The 13,436-nt window shown below is 40.2% G+C and overlaps 2 protein-coding genes across 2 annotated transcripts; one reads left to right on the forward strand and one right to left on the reverse strand.

Annotated features, from left to right (window-relative positions):
- The first annotated feature begins 3,363 nt into the window (after nt 1–3,363).
- LOC136437837 (plasmolipin-like) lies at nt 3,364–7,664 on the forward strand. The gene is made up of 4 exons (XM_066432361.1): nt 3,364–3,690; nt 4,649–4,816; nt 5,402–5,500; nt 5,914–7,664. The coding sequence occupies exons 1-4, from the start codon at nt 3,589–3,591 to the stop codon at nt 6,034–6,036; spliced, it is 492 nt and encodes a 163-aa protein (XP_066288458.1). The 5' UTR covers nt 3,364–3,588; the 3' UTR covers nt 6,037–7,664.
- A 70-nt stretch (nt 7,665–7,734) lies between these two features.
- LOC136437836 (uncharacterized) lies at nt 7,735–13,246 on the reverse strand. The gene is made up of 5 exons (XM_066432360.1): nt 12,797–13,246; nt 11,449–11,694; nt 10,834–10,969; nt 9,899–10,031; nt 7,735–9,292 (listed from the first exon to the last, which is right to left on the reverse strand). The coding sequence occupies exons 1-5, from the start codon at nt 13,207–13,209 to the stop codon at nt 9,207–9,209; spliced, it is 1,014 nt and encodes a 337-aa protein (XP_066288457.1). The 5' UTR covers nt 13,210–13,246; the 3' UTR covers nt 7,735–9,206.
- Nucleotides 13,247–13,436: the final 190 nt, after the last annotated feature.

Consider the following 13,436-nt stretch of genomic DNA (forward strand, 5'->3'; position numbering starts at 1 on the left):
TGTGCCCCCCCCCCCATTATTGTAATTTTCATACTCCCATTTGAGCACAGAGCATTTCTTATCTAAATCCATGGGTCCTAACAGGTGTTTTGAAGAAACTGTGGTGCTTTAGGGAGATTTTCGAGTGTTTGATCAGTTGAAAATGACAGAAAAACATTTTTGCCATTGGAAGTTTTATGCTTGATTGTACAGGTATGTTGTTGGCCATTAATAACATCTGGAATAGTCCTTTCCCATTGGCGACACCTGTTTCCTGGTGCTAACTACGTCAACATTTTCTTTTGCTGAGGAAAAATTTGCCTGTCATTTAAATTCTTGCCCACTCTTGTGGACTGTGGACAAACCGTGCCTGTAATGACAGTTATCAGCATTTGAAATTTCTTGTACCTACTCTATTTGCTTCTGTCAACATTGTCGTAATCTGTATTCATGGAATATTGGCACTGTTGCAAGCATCACCTTGCAACATAACTATTTATTCATCCTCCCTCCAGCAATTTTGATCAGAAGTGTGATCTGGAATTTCCCAGAAAAGGATTTTACGATACCATAGTTGTTATTAGACATAGTTCACTCCTTCCTACAGCAATCTGATAAACAAAATTGTCTGGAAAGTGAATTTTGCATTATTGTGTGGAATAAGATGTTTTTAGACCAATATGTTTGTGTCAAAAGAAAGCCCTAGCACATTAAGTCAGTACTGCAGGCACTAGCAGAATGAGACGTATTGGTAGTGCATTGTAACATGTAACTGGTGCTGTCATGTTATTATTATTAGATTATCAGAATTATTACCTCCATAATATGAATTATCTATATTGTAGTTAGCAAATAAGTCTTTGTTTATAGCTTAAGCATGATCAAAACTGAATGTTTCTCTCCAAAACAAAATGATTTGTACTGACCATATTGTCGACCAGTCCCACTGCATTCTTTAGGAATAGTGGCAAAGAAGAAAGTCATGTGATGGGTGAAGAATTGGGTATTTATACATGACTCTGTGATGGAAAGAAAGTGTAAGTTTGATGATAGGTAAACTTGTTTGGGAATATGATATGTTTGCATAGAAACCTTTTAGATCAGAGGGTATACATGTGTATTAATCATAAGTCTGTCTAACGATTTTTCAACCCACCTTGTTATATATTGAAAGCAATTTTTCTATGTGTAGAAAAGTCACAGGTATCCAACATGTAATGGCTTGGTGATGGCACCTTTTTTTGAATTCCATAATATTTGTGGAAAAGCTATGACTAACATAGTGCAGAAAAGAAAACTGTCACAAATGACATATAGCAGCACATATATGTAATTAGCACAGTCTACAAAGTACTGCTCTCCAAATGTATTCCTGCTTTTATATATAGCGTTTCAGAGTTTATTGCAATGAAATTTACAAGTAACTACATTGTATATTGTCATTTTCAATTAGCAAGAGTCAGTGCTCTATGCGGGGAAGTTTCTTTCTCAGACTGGTGGAGTGTGTTTCAATGCCTGTCCCTGCTTTCATGTTAGGCCATGTTGATTCAATTATATGGATGACATCCTCTGGGAACCCCAAATCTGATGCGAGCGTGCGAATTTAAAAAAGTTTGGCAAAAAAAAAGTTGCCTTCATTATGAAATCTATGTGGTCAGAAAGGTTGTACAAATGACACACTATGAGTATGGTATAGGGAATAATAGATTTTTCATTTTTTTCACATCTTTGACTTTGGAATGGATTTTGCCATTGTACAACATTAGTTTCGTTTTCCAATATTTTTTTGGCATCCATATAATTAAATCAACATGGTCTTGGCTACAGTTAATATGCAGTGTGTGTTGTTGTAGCTTGTCATAGACTTGTGGAAAAATGTTACTGTAGTGTGGAATTCTGTGGAAAGTGAAATAGGTTGAGACATTACCAGAGGACCTGTTTGATGGACGAAGCAGACTCTTCCCGAATCATTACACGGATACCTTGCCGAGGTAGCCTTGCAGTACCTGAATTATATTGGATATTTAGTTCAGTAGCAGGGAGAATGCTAAGAAATCGGGTACGGATAGTTAAATTATCTATCTATAAGAGAAGCGTTTAACTTGAAGGTCTTTGAAATTACCGTGAACCTACTTTCAAAGCACAAAAAATTCAAGTAGGTGTCTCTAATTTCTTCCAGTGGTTGTCCATCAAACAATGTTCTTTGTTGGATTTTAACTCAACTCAACTTAAGATTGATGAAGACTTGGAATCAGATGAAGATGACTAAACTGGCTAAGAGATATAATGAAAGTGATGGTGTTGTACATGTACATGTATGTGTTAGCTAGCTGTGTTTTTGCACATGTGGAACTGTAGGAGACAAGTTAGCGATGCAACTATTTTCTTACAACCTTGTACTTTTAGGCCGAAGCACTGCCTATAACAATATTGACCTTGTACGTTTGCAATCAGTATTTACAAAAAAAGCCATAGAATCCCTCACAATTTTCTCGTAAGGTGTAAAGGTTTTGAAATTGCTGTTGTAAGTTTTGATATGTCAGACGTGTGCAAAAGTAAGTACAGTATATAGATAACAGGAAAGTGCCTGGTGGGTTTGTTCTGCCTGTAATATTGGGCCCAAATATCTACAGTTTTAAAGGAAGTTATGAACTAACTTACTGTGCTAGATACTATCCCTTACTGTATACACATTAACTTCACTGCAAACTAAGTATGTACCTACCATAACACATTTACTATTTACTGTTGAATAAGATATGGTTTGTTAATTACCATGCAATGGAAATGTAGAAAGAATGTTTGATATTGAAAGGTGCATTGTTGGTAACCAAAAAAAAGCACAGGCAGACATAAAAGTGTGATTTGGGAATGTCTCGACAACACCTAAGGCCTTTGCTGGTCATGACAATCCAAAGAAAGGAAAGATATGTTCGAAAAGAAAAGCCCAAAATGTAGAGGCACTTTTATGTTTTCTACCCAATGGACTGCGGAATTGAAGCCTGAAATTAGTACTAGTAACGTTACATGTATTAATGAATACAATTGTACAACGCAACCTTCTCTAGAAAGCATATAGGCTAGGCTTGTCACACGGTTCATATAAATATAATCTACCATATTCTGTTGTGACAAAACATTAATTTATTGTTAACTCGCTATTTAACCAGTATGTTAGGTTGACTGACTAATTCCTGTCCAATTTGTGCAATCATTGTGAGAAGTTAACACGATAATATATTTTCATTTGTCTGTCCTGTAAATACCTATGTACAATGCCACAAAATTTTCAATAAAAGATTTTATTATGGAATTTCTGTGTCTACTTAAGTTTTATCGGTTTTGGGGTCCCGAATGAATATTAACCATATACATGTGTAATCAAATCAAATCAACATGACCTAACAGTAACTATAAGTTAGTACAGGCAGACAAAATATAGAGGTCCCTCGACCCCCCTCTAAAAGTAATGGTACATCCTACTCAAACTTTTACAGTTCAAAGGTCAACAAATATAACGGTGCCTTGGGAGGGGTGTGTTTGTGGACTACAGATCAGCTTCTTCGCGGAATTCTTTAGACTTTATCCTTCCTTTAAGACGTTTTCAGCATGGCTGATACGGCACAGCAACCTCAGGAGAGCCTTGTTCGGCGGTTTCTCAACTTGGGGTACCTCAAAACGCCCCAGGGTATCTGTAAAGTTGCAGAACTGGTGAGTAATTTTTGCCACTCCTTCCTTTGCTCATACTTGCACGTTGTTATGCTAGAATCGTGTAGGTTTACAGTTAGATTTGCTCTGTAATGGACAGAATGCATTAAGAAAGCTTATTTGCTTCTGCATATTGGTTTTAGAGCGTAGATGGTTAATCAAAGTTGTTTATTTCATTTTTAAGATACCAAACAAGTTGCAAGTTGCTAACTGTTGCTGTAATGTTGATATCCAGTTTGTAACATAATAGTTTACATTCTGTGCGCTAGTACTAGTAGGGTGTCCTGTAAAGTGTAAAGTTACACTTTAATCATACTAAGGCATACTACATATAAAACAACATCGAAGCTATTAGATTAGAAGTGTGACAGTTACTTGTAGATCTAGGAAAGTTTCTGTTCATGATCAGATAAATTATGAATTTTCCACAAAAAATGTGAAAATCATTTGAGGAAGAAATTATAAAAGTTGTGCATTGCTAGCCTCCGTTGCAGACTCTGAAGCGGCTTTTTGGGGGGCTAAATAATACACTTTTTGCAGCCACCCCGTAACTATCAGCCATCCTGTAACCATCAGCCGCCTGATGGTTACAGGATGGCTGATAGTTACGGGGTGGCTGCAAAAAGTGTATTATTTAGCCCCCCAAAAAGCCGCTTCAGAGTCTGCAACGGAGGCTAGTGCATTGCAGTGTGAACTGATGTGATACCTGCTTCAGTTGATGTTGTTATTGGCTGATTGAGAAAATCTTAATCTTTGCATACAATTGTATCAAGTTGCAATACTTTGACAACAACAACAACTGACCAGGGTAGCATATTTTGTAATGTATACTTTGTTTTTGCCCAATTCTTCTGGTTTGCAAATTTGAGTGTGAACCAAACATTTTGTAACATTTGTTATATCCTAAATATTTGTTCTTACAAGTTATATGTAGTAAAGTTGACCAAATTCTGGTTGGCAGGTCCTAGGCCTGTGTGTGTGGATCATCATCGTGGTGCACGCGTACTCAGGTGTGCAGGTGTACGTCATGTTCGTGGCCGTGGCCAGCTGGCTCATCACGCTGCTCGGACTACTGCTCTTCATGTGCGGCATACACGAGAAGGTCACGTTCGTTCCCTGGCAATATGCGGTCAGTACAGCCCAAATAACCTTCATTTAGTAGTGGTAGTAGTAGTACCTCCCAGACACGGGTGGGCAGCAGTTGGCTAGTCTTCACACAGTGCTTCCAAGCTGCTCTATCTAGCGGGCCCACGCAGAGCTACAATTGTTGTGGAACTCCATGTCCATGTAGGTGGCAAGGTGGTCTGTGGTTAGGGTTGTTAGAATCAAGGACGTTTTTGTTAGAACCTAAAGGTTCTGAGTTTGAATAACTAGCAGGCACTTTACATCTATATTCCTCATTCGACTTCCTCTCGTATGGGACATAAAGCCAGAGGCCTGTGTTTGAGGAAAGCCACACCTCGAGCATATTCAAGATCCAACCATACTTATCAAGAAGAGTAGGGGTCCATCTGGATCAAAAATCACAAATCCAATGAACAAAATAACTGTCGTACCCTGGAAGGTTTGAATTTGAATTTGAGAGGTACATGTACACATGTACATCATGTAAGAGCTGTTGCTAAGGTTTGGATAAGAATGTTCATCCTTTTATCTAGTATGCGATATCATTACAATACAATACCATACAATATCTAGGGTGTATTTCCCACAGGAGTTGGGGTACAACACAGGAGTGACGGTTCTGTACCTGATCGCTGCCATCTTACAGGTGGCCTTCGCTGGTAGCAGTGATGCCTACAAGGCAGCAGGGGTGAGTTTTCACATGGAACAGCCATTTACCTTTGGATGTTTTTATGATATCAAGATTTGCAAAAACACTTGAATTGGGAATGTGAATTTAATTAGATTTGTGACCAATGTTACTTTAAGTGATGCATATACATTCCTTCTTACTCAAAATTGTGTGCTTTTGGAAGAGGATTAGGCTATATTTTTGCTTGATGATACACTCTATTATCATTACTCCACATTGATCAAATCAAAAGTATCTAATGTGAGTTTACACATAGATCCAAAAAGATTCACATGTATGCAGATGCATTCCTTCCCACTCTCAATTTTCTATTAAATGACAAAAAGGATTGTTCGTGTTTTTGCCTAATGATATACTTTTCCCCTTTTTGATGAAATCCGCAAAAATTAAATGATTTGTTTTCTTGTCAGGCCTTTGCCTTCTTTACGACAATCGTGTATGGAATCGCGTCGTTCTTCAGCTGGCGACAGTGGCGGGGTGACCGCTCGGGAGGCGGGGACCAGGCAGTGGAGAAAACACCCGGTGCCATTTAGGCTTCTGTAAACCTGATACAGATCTTCCAGTAGTCTACTTGGAAAATTTTCTCTGTGATACAACATGATGGGAATTGTGTTAATGTAAGTGGTAGGATGGTAACCATTGCATGTGAAGTGTGTTCTGAGCATCGTAGGCCATATTCTGGATAATGGCATGATTATGGATAACACAAGAGGCAAGAGACATGTTACCATGACAACTAGTGTGTGTCCAGTTTGTTTATGGTGATGATTTGGCTTGCCTCCTGCATTTCCCTGAGTTCTCCATTTTTCCCTGCGTGCAAAAAGATCCTGAATATTGTCTATTGGGTGTTTTATATGATAGTACGCAAGACAAAAAGTGAAATTTGGCATAATTCTAACATACAATAAATGAAATATTAGAGGACTAAGTCCCATTTCCTCAGGCACTAGTATGCTAAAAAGTTTTAAAGAAAAATGAATCATATTATGTTGCAGGACACGTATGTCACAAAAATTGTACTTCTTGAACTCTTTTTATCCAGATGTTATTCCGAAATTTGTTCCAACACTGAGTAAGACGTGTGAATTTTTGTTTGTTTTTTGTATTGCTAGGTGATATGGTATTGTTTGTGTTGAAAGTAGCCCAGTGTCCCTGGGAATGTGATTGTTGTAAATCAAATGTGGATTATAACCACCTACAGATGATTGTGCTTCTTTGATTTCACACGTTATTTATTTGATTGGATAAGGTATCCTTCAACATGACACTCTGAATGGAGATTATAGATCATGCTAGAAAATGGCAGTTACCTTTAGACAAATGTGGAACAACATGGTGCCATAAACCAGATGTTTTTGTACATCATTTTTAAAATAATAGAATGAACACAGAAGCTAAATAATATATTTTAGATACAGACTTTTAAAACTATGCGTAATGGAAAAAATCTTTTAAGTGTTGACTTCTTCAAACAATCCTTCTCTTTTCACCACCTATAATGTTGGTTGTGTATGTTCATGTAACATTTTTATATGTATCTTTTCATGTTTTTACTGCATAACCAAAAGATCACCATCTACAAGCTACTAAATCCCACTATACATCAGTCATACAGACATAATTAATAGCCGTAGATTTATAAATGTATTTATATTGGTATGACAGAAGAAGATTGATTTTGCAGTGAAAACGTGTGACCTTTCTACAAGGCTTTTTGATGAAAGTGTATTTGTTAGGTTTTTGTGGGTGATTCCTACAAACATTAGTCATGTCCAGTACTGACCGGTAGCCAGGATACCATCCTAGTTAATTAACAGCTTTATATTCCCACAGTACGACAGCTCTGGTAAACTAACTAGGATGGCACCCAGCAGGCTACTGGTCAGTATATGGTGCAGACATTTTGGAAGTAAAATATCTTGATAATATGTTGTAAGTTCACATGTCTATGTTGTTGATTTGTTTGAAGTCATCAATTAGATACTGAATGACTTTCTGCAGTATTCTGTGTCTTCCTTGCAGCTGATTTTTTGTTGATTTGTTAGATGACCAACGACACAGTTTCATTCCTTTGGTCATGTGGCCTTGTATTGGATTTCTCTTCAGAGATGTTGCAGAAAATAAAGATGCTGGAATAATATTCAAACAGATGTGGCAAGAATGTGAAGGCTGTATGTCCTTTTTGAGTTGGGAAAACTCACCATCAATAACTAGAGAAGCTTGGAGATTGATTAAAAGCAAGAGGAAATGTTATTTTGTATTCTGCTTATTAAAAACACCACACGATTGCACAAATTCAGAATTCATTAGAATCACAAATAATCCTTATTCTGGATCTTAGAATGATGGATAACACAAGGCAAGCAACGCACTGCCATGGCAACGCATACAAGGCACATACGCATTATGTCTGGTCCGATCTATGACACTTGCCTCCAGTGTTAATTTTTCAAGTACACGAAGATCCAGAAACTGGAATTAAGGAATGATTCATAATCGATATACCTGCAAATTACCAAAAACAGCCATTTGCATAACAGCTTTACAGCATGGACAATCTATGACAAGGAAAAGTAAAACACTGGAATATTGAGATCCCCCACACCCAAAACTCTACAATAAGATCCAGCTAAGATATGTAAGAGTTGATCTGCACAAGTTTGAGAACACCTACAAATTTTCACAAATTTATAGTTGACAGTAGACAACAGTCACCCTCCAAAAATACAAGTTGCCTCTTACAAAAATAGAGCTGTAGTTCACTGATATTGCTTGTCTTGTTCACTTGGATTAACAGCCTTTTACAAAAACTTTCTTATACTTTGCTTACAAGCTGTTTTCCTGCATGATTTGGTAAAAGACTTTATTGTTCCATATATTGAACCAGCTTATAAGACCTGATGTGTTTAAAAACTATTTTGTAAAAGCCACAACCAGTGGTCTATATCATTACTCAGCTCACACCTACGTGCACTACTTGTGCATTTACAGACCATGTAGCCTGGGTGCCATCCAAGATTACTACCGGGGCTCCTGCGTTGGCTACCCTAAAAAAAATCAATTCTTTCAGGGTAGTAAGTGTAGGAGCCCCGGTAGTACTAGGATGGCATCTAGGTTAATCTTTTTAAAAGCTTTTTGCATAAACTATAACAGTTACTGTTTCTTTGATAAGGACTGGAAGCTGGTTCATGGTTTCAACTGCTACATCATTGGAGATATGTCAAAGTTGAAGACCCCTGAGACATGAACAGAACACATCTGGATGTGGTATAAAGCATGGTCTAGACAAGAACTGCTTTAAAGTCAGGGGCCTTCACATTTGACCTCAAACATGCACAGTTCAAACCATGATCCAGCTAATACACTCTTCTAGAATCTGATACACATGCAAACTTCTGATACATGGAACATTGAATGTTTTGAAATTTCACTTGCAGTTGTAGCCCTTAATGAATGTTTTGTATTAACCAGGTGGGGATATTTCATGTCAAAAATATAAGGAACACCTTTACCTGTGACCAACTATTGTTTAAATTGCCATCTGCCTGTGTATCAAAACTTCTTTCACCTCCCCTACCTTATTCAATGTTGTCAAACTTTTTCGCTCTGAAAAATACTCTTTAAAAGTTATTGATATTAAGTAGAATATCCCATGTACAGACCTAAAAGCTCCCTAAACTGTATGCTAATGACGTCCGCTTGTCTAGTCGTATTCTGAACCAATCGTGATGCTCATCTCATCCCCGATGATCAGCGTCTTGTGAAACCATTTGTTAGTGTCCAGCACAACTGGGGAAAATGAAGAATCGTTTGTTAGAGGAATATTTCTATACATGTACTCAGTGACCTTAAATAATAATAATAGGTTTTGCACTGTTTTGTGTTGACCTCTTCACCACGAATTCACAATACAGTTTCCAATGAATTTCTATATTGTACTACAAAATTGTTTCAGTGGAAACCACCACACCGGAAAAGCCTCCTTTCCCCTTCTACTGCGAAATCAAATCCCCACGAAAATAATCATGGCCAAAAGTACAAATCTGCAGTTACAGTCAAACCTGTCTATAGCAGTCACTCAAGGCACTGGCAAAAGTTGGCCGCTATGGACAGGTGGCCTCTATACCAAGGCGACTGCTAATACAGGTTCAACTGTACCATACCATGCTGCATACAGAGCATCAGACACATATTTCAAAGGATTGAAATGTAATTTCTCAGTTACTGTATTAATAGGATGGCACCCAGGCTAGTATTAAACATTTAAATTAAAAGAATGTTCACACACACTTACAATTACAAGGACTGCTGGTAGGTTTCACCAGAAGTAGTAAGGGTTTCTATAAAAAGTCTAAAAGTATGAAGCGGGTGTACTATAGTAGTATGAATACTTACTTATTTCCCCTGGGTGTACGGTAACCTTCAGTGTATGGGGACACTCGTAGTAGCACTCGGGCGGTGGCTCCATCGTCCACTCCTTCGTCCCTTTCACCTGAGCCTGCCAGGATGGTTTTTCCACTGCATCGATCTGTGGAACACACAAAAGTGACCACAATCTTTCAGTACTTTTAACGCTTTCTATGGATTAATCCTTAGCAAGCTAACATCTTTTAAACTGCAGTCATCCCACAGTCAGAAAGCTGGAGTTGCAGAGTAAATGTTCCCATTAGTTTTAAAATGATTTCTAAAAGATCCCTACAGATAGCCTGTATTACACAATCTCTCGCTGCCAATTGGCCCTTTCGATTCCCAGAGGTACTGGTAAGTCTGACTGGCAGCTAGAAGTGTGATTTAGTCCCTGCAGGCTACTCTACAGCAAGTTTAAGATTTGTCTAACACTAGTTAACCTATGCTGACATCTGCCTTTGAAAGTTACAGGTCTGTCTTTGGTCTCTTTTTCGAAAGGTGCTAACAAATCCTGGGGGACAGAGTAAAACATGAGGTGTGAATCATAATCTATGACATAGATTTTGAGGTCAAAAGTCAAACCACACTGTTTCACACCTGTTTAACTTTCTCCCTGGGATACAAACCTGTAAACAACACAGTTTTGGTACTGAAAGTAGGACGATGGTAGGGCTGTCTTCAGTTTTTTCGTTTATTGTTTGAAACCCAATGTTTTAATCTTCGTTGTTACATCTGTCATTTTAAGGCTACAAAAATGCATCTTCGTAAATCACATGTCATAAATTTCCAATTTTTGAGACAAACAAGGTGAATTTTTTTCCGTCCCAACTGGCAAGCACATTTCTGTCCTGGGATGTAGGAACGGGTCCTGGAGACAGCCCTGGATGAGGGTAAAAGAGAGGTTCTACACAGAAGCTACTTACGTGCAGGTGGGCTCCGTAGCCGGGGCTTCCCATGAAGATCCAGTCAGTCTTACTGGACTCCGCCTCAGCTGGGAGGAAGTACGGCCGCTCGTAGTGCCGCCGCAGATCATTGGCTGCCGTGGCATCGCAGTTACTCCTGGTGATAGAAAGGAATCAAAGGATGTTTAAAATTAAAGTGTCAACTTCACATGTTTCTAGCCTTCTATTAAATTAGGCCATACGAAATAAGGTATGCCACTGGCTAGACCCTACATAATGTCCTTTTTCTTGGGTATCTTATGATGGATCGTGGGGGGGCTAGCTGTAGATTCTGGCCAGCGGATACGATTTTTCCCCCATAGAGATCTGCTTGGAGATAAAGTATCTAAAACCATGAGCTGATCGGTAAAAAACTAGGTCATGCAAAACAAGGCAAAAACATCCCGAGTACCAGCCTTTTCAGCTTCCGTACACTACCCAAGCTCTGCTCCTCGCCAGCGGCTGGCCGGCAGCGGAGCTTTGGTACCGCAGCGGAGCTAGGGTAGCGGATGGAAGCTAAAAAGGCTGGCACTCAGGCTAGGGCTGACTTGTCAGTAGTGGTAAGTGCTATATGTAGAGGAGTGATATTGGACCCACCATCCGATGTACCAGGGTTCGGATCCATCCTCCAGGTTCGCCCGTTCCTCGCTCATGTTGAAGACGTCTCCAAGGCTCTCAAAGTTGGTCTTGTACGGGAAGAACTGACAGTTGTTCTCCTCGTTCAGCAGAGCTGGGCTGTCTGGCTTGTAGACAGACTTGAAGTAGCCAAAACTGAAGTACTCTGAAGCTGTCCAGTTCTGGGCTCCATCCTCCACGATCACAGGCCGCGCGGTGTAGGCATACCTGAGTGAAACATGAGAGGAATTCACGATCTGTAGTGTCTATTAAGGCTCTCTTTACATTATGCTTTTGCCGTCAGCGCCACTGGCGTCAGCGCCACTGGCGACAGCGGGAACCCCGTGTAAAGACAATTCCCGTCGACGTAGTCCCGCTGTCAACAAATTTTCTCCCGTCAGCTTCGAAGCCGTCGCCCGTCAGCACAGCGGGAGTCCCCGTCAACTTCAAACTCCGTCTAAAGAGAATTCGTCGGGCTCGCGTCAGCGGGAGTCAGGGTTTCGGCGATTAGCATAAAACACGCATTGATTAGCATACAGTAAGTCTACTTAGATCCCCGGTATATATATAGAGAGAGAGATTCGCGGGATCCGCGTCGACTTTTGTGCCGTGCATTCATTTCCCCGGGGATATATTTATCGTACTTGTGCCCCCCTCCCCACATTTACGAGTGATGAGCATGGAATATCTACACATAAACAAGGCTTTGCATTGTAGTTTAATACGGGCGGGGAGACGCCGTCTACCGTTGTACAATCATACAATTTTGTTTCTTGCTTTTGTTATGCTTACGCCCGATACTTTCTACAAGATGGCGAAATGCAAGCACCGCAGGTGTCTGTCAGATTTCCGGGCGGTGTGTCTAGAGACGTCGCGACAGCGGCCTCCCGACAGCGGGAAATTTCGCCGCTGACGCGAAAAACGTAATGTAAACTGCGCCTTAATCTAACCAGATGTTGTCCCATTACTGTCATAGGTGGCAGGATTCAATCTTTATGTCTTACGTTGTCTTTATGTCTTACGTTGTTATGATATAAATTGATACATAACGCAAAATTCTGTTCTGGGGAATATTTCCAATCTTGTACAGTAGGTGCCATTGGCAGGCATGTATTGCCACAGCAAATTGTCAGACAACAAAGTTATTGCTTCAAGGAGTTATTGAACTATTTTAAGGCAACTTGTTTTATTCATTTCGAATTCAATGATGCGCTTGTACGATGACGATATCTAAATGATGGCAACATTGTTTATCGCAGCGAAGGAATCATTGCTTTGCCCGTGCCACGTCACTTTGGTTTGGTTTGTCTAAAGTACAACACAAACTCACCTGGCAATGAATTCATCTGGCTTCAGATTCCGAACCCTGTCCACTTCCTGGATGTCCGCACAGATCTGACAGTTAACAGGCGGGCGGAACGGGTCTTGGAGTTCTTCTATGAAGGGGAAAATGCAGGACTCCTTCTCAATGTCTCCTTCCAGGAAGGTGAACAGGTGTTCGGTCAGCTTCTTGCGCACCATGGGGTGGATCAGGCCCGTGCCGAGCCCGATGGCCACCGCCGCGACTATCACGGCCAGCACCGCGGCTGCGGCGCAGAGTATCCCCGCACATGTGACACGGCGTCCGCTCAACTTCCTCACCGAGCTGACTCGATAGACGTCCTCATCGGAGAGGCCGAAGGAGTCGATTTTCTTGCAAAGTTGCGCGATTTTGCGCTGTACTTCCGCCTTGTCTGTCGCCATCTTGGGGACGCCTGATAATCTGATAACTCGTCGCACCACTATACAGCAGCGCCACCTAGCGATATCTTTACAAAATGCAGTCTGTTTTTTCGGGTCTACCCATGACATGACCAGCAGCCAGGGTACCGTCCATTTACCAGGGCTCCCATATTCCCATAAGGGGATTACAGCCTTTGTAAGCTACGTAGATAGGATGGTACCCTAGATGTTTGTTTTTGATGTGAAGT

This window comes from Branchiostoma lanceolatum, chromosome 7 (genome assembly GCF_035083965.1).
Source record: "Branchiostoma lanceolatum isolate klBraLanc5 chromosome 7, klBraLanc5.hap2, whole genome shotgun sequence".
Classification (NCBI taxonomy): Eukaryota; Metazoa; Chordata; class Leptocardii; order Amphioxiformes; family Branchiostomatidae; genus Branchiostoma; species Branchiostoma lanceolatum.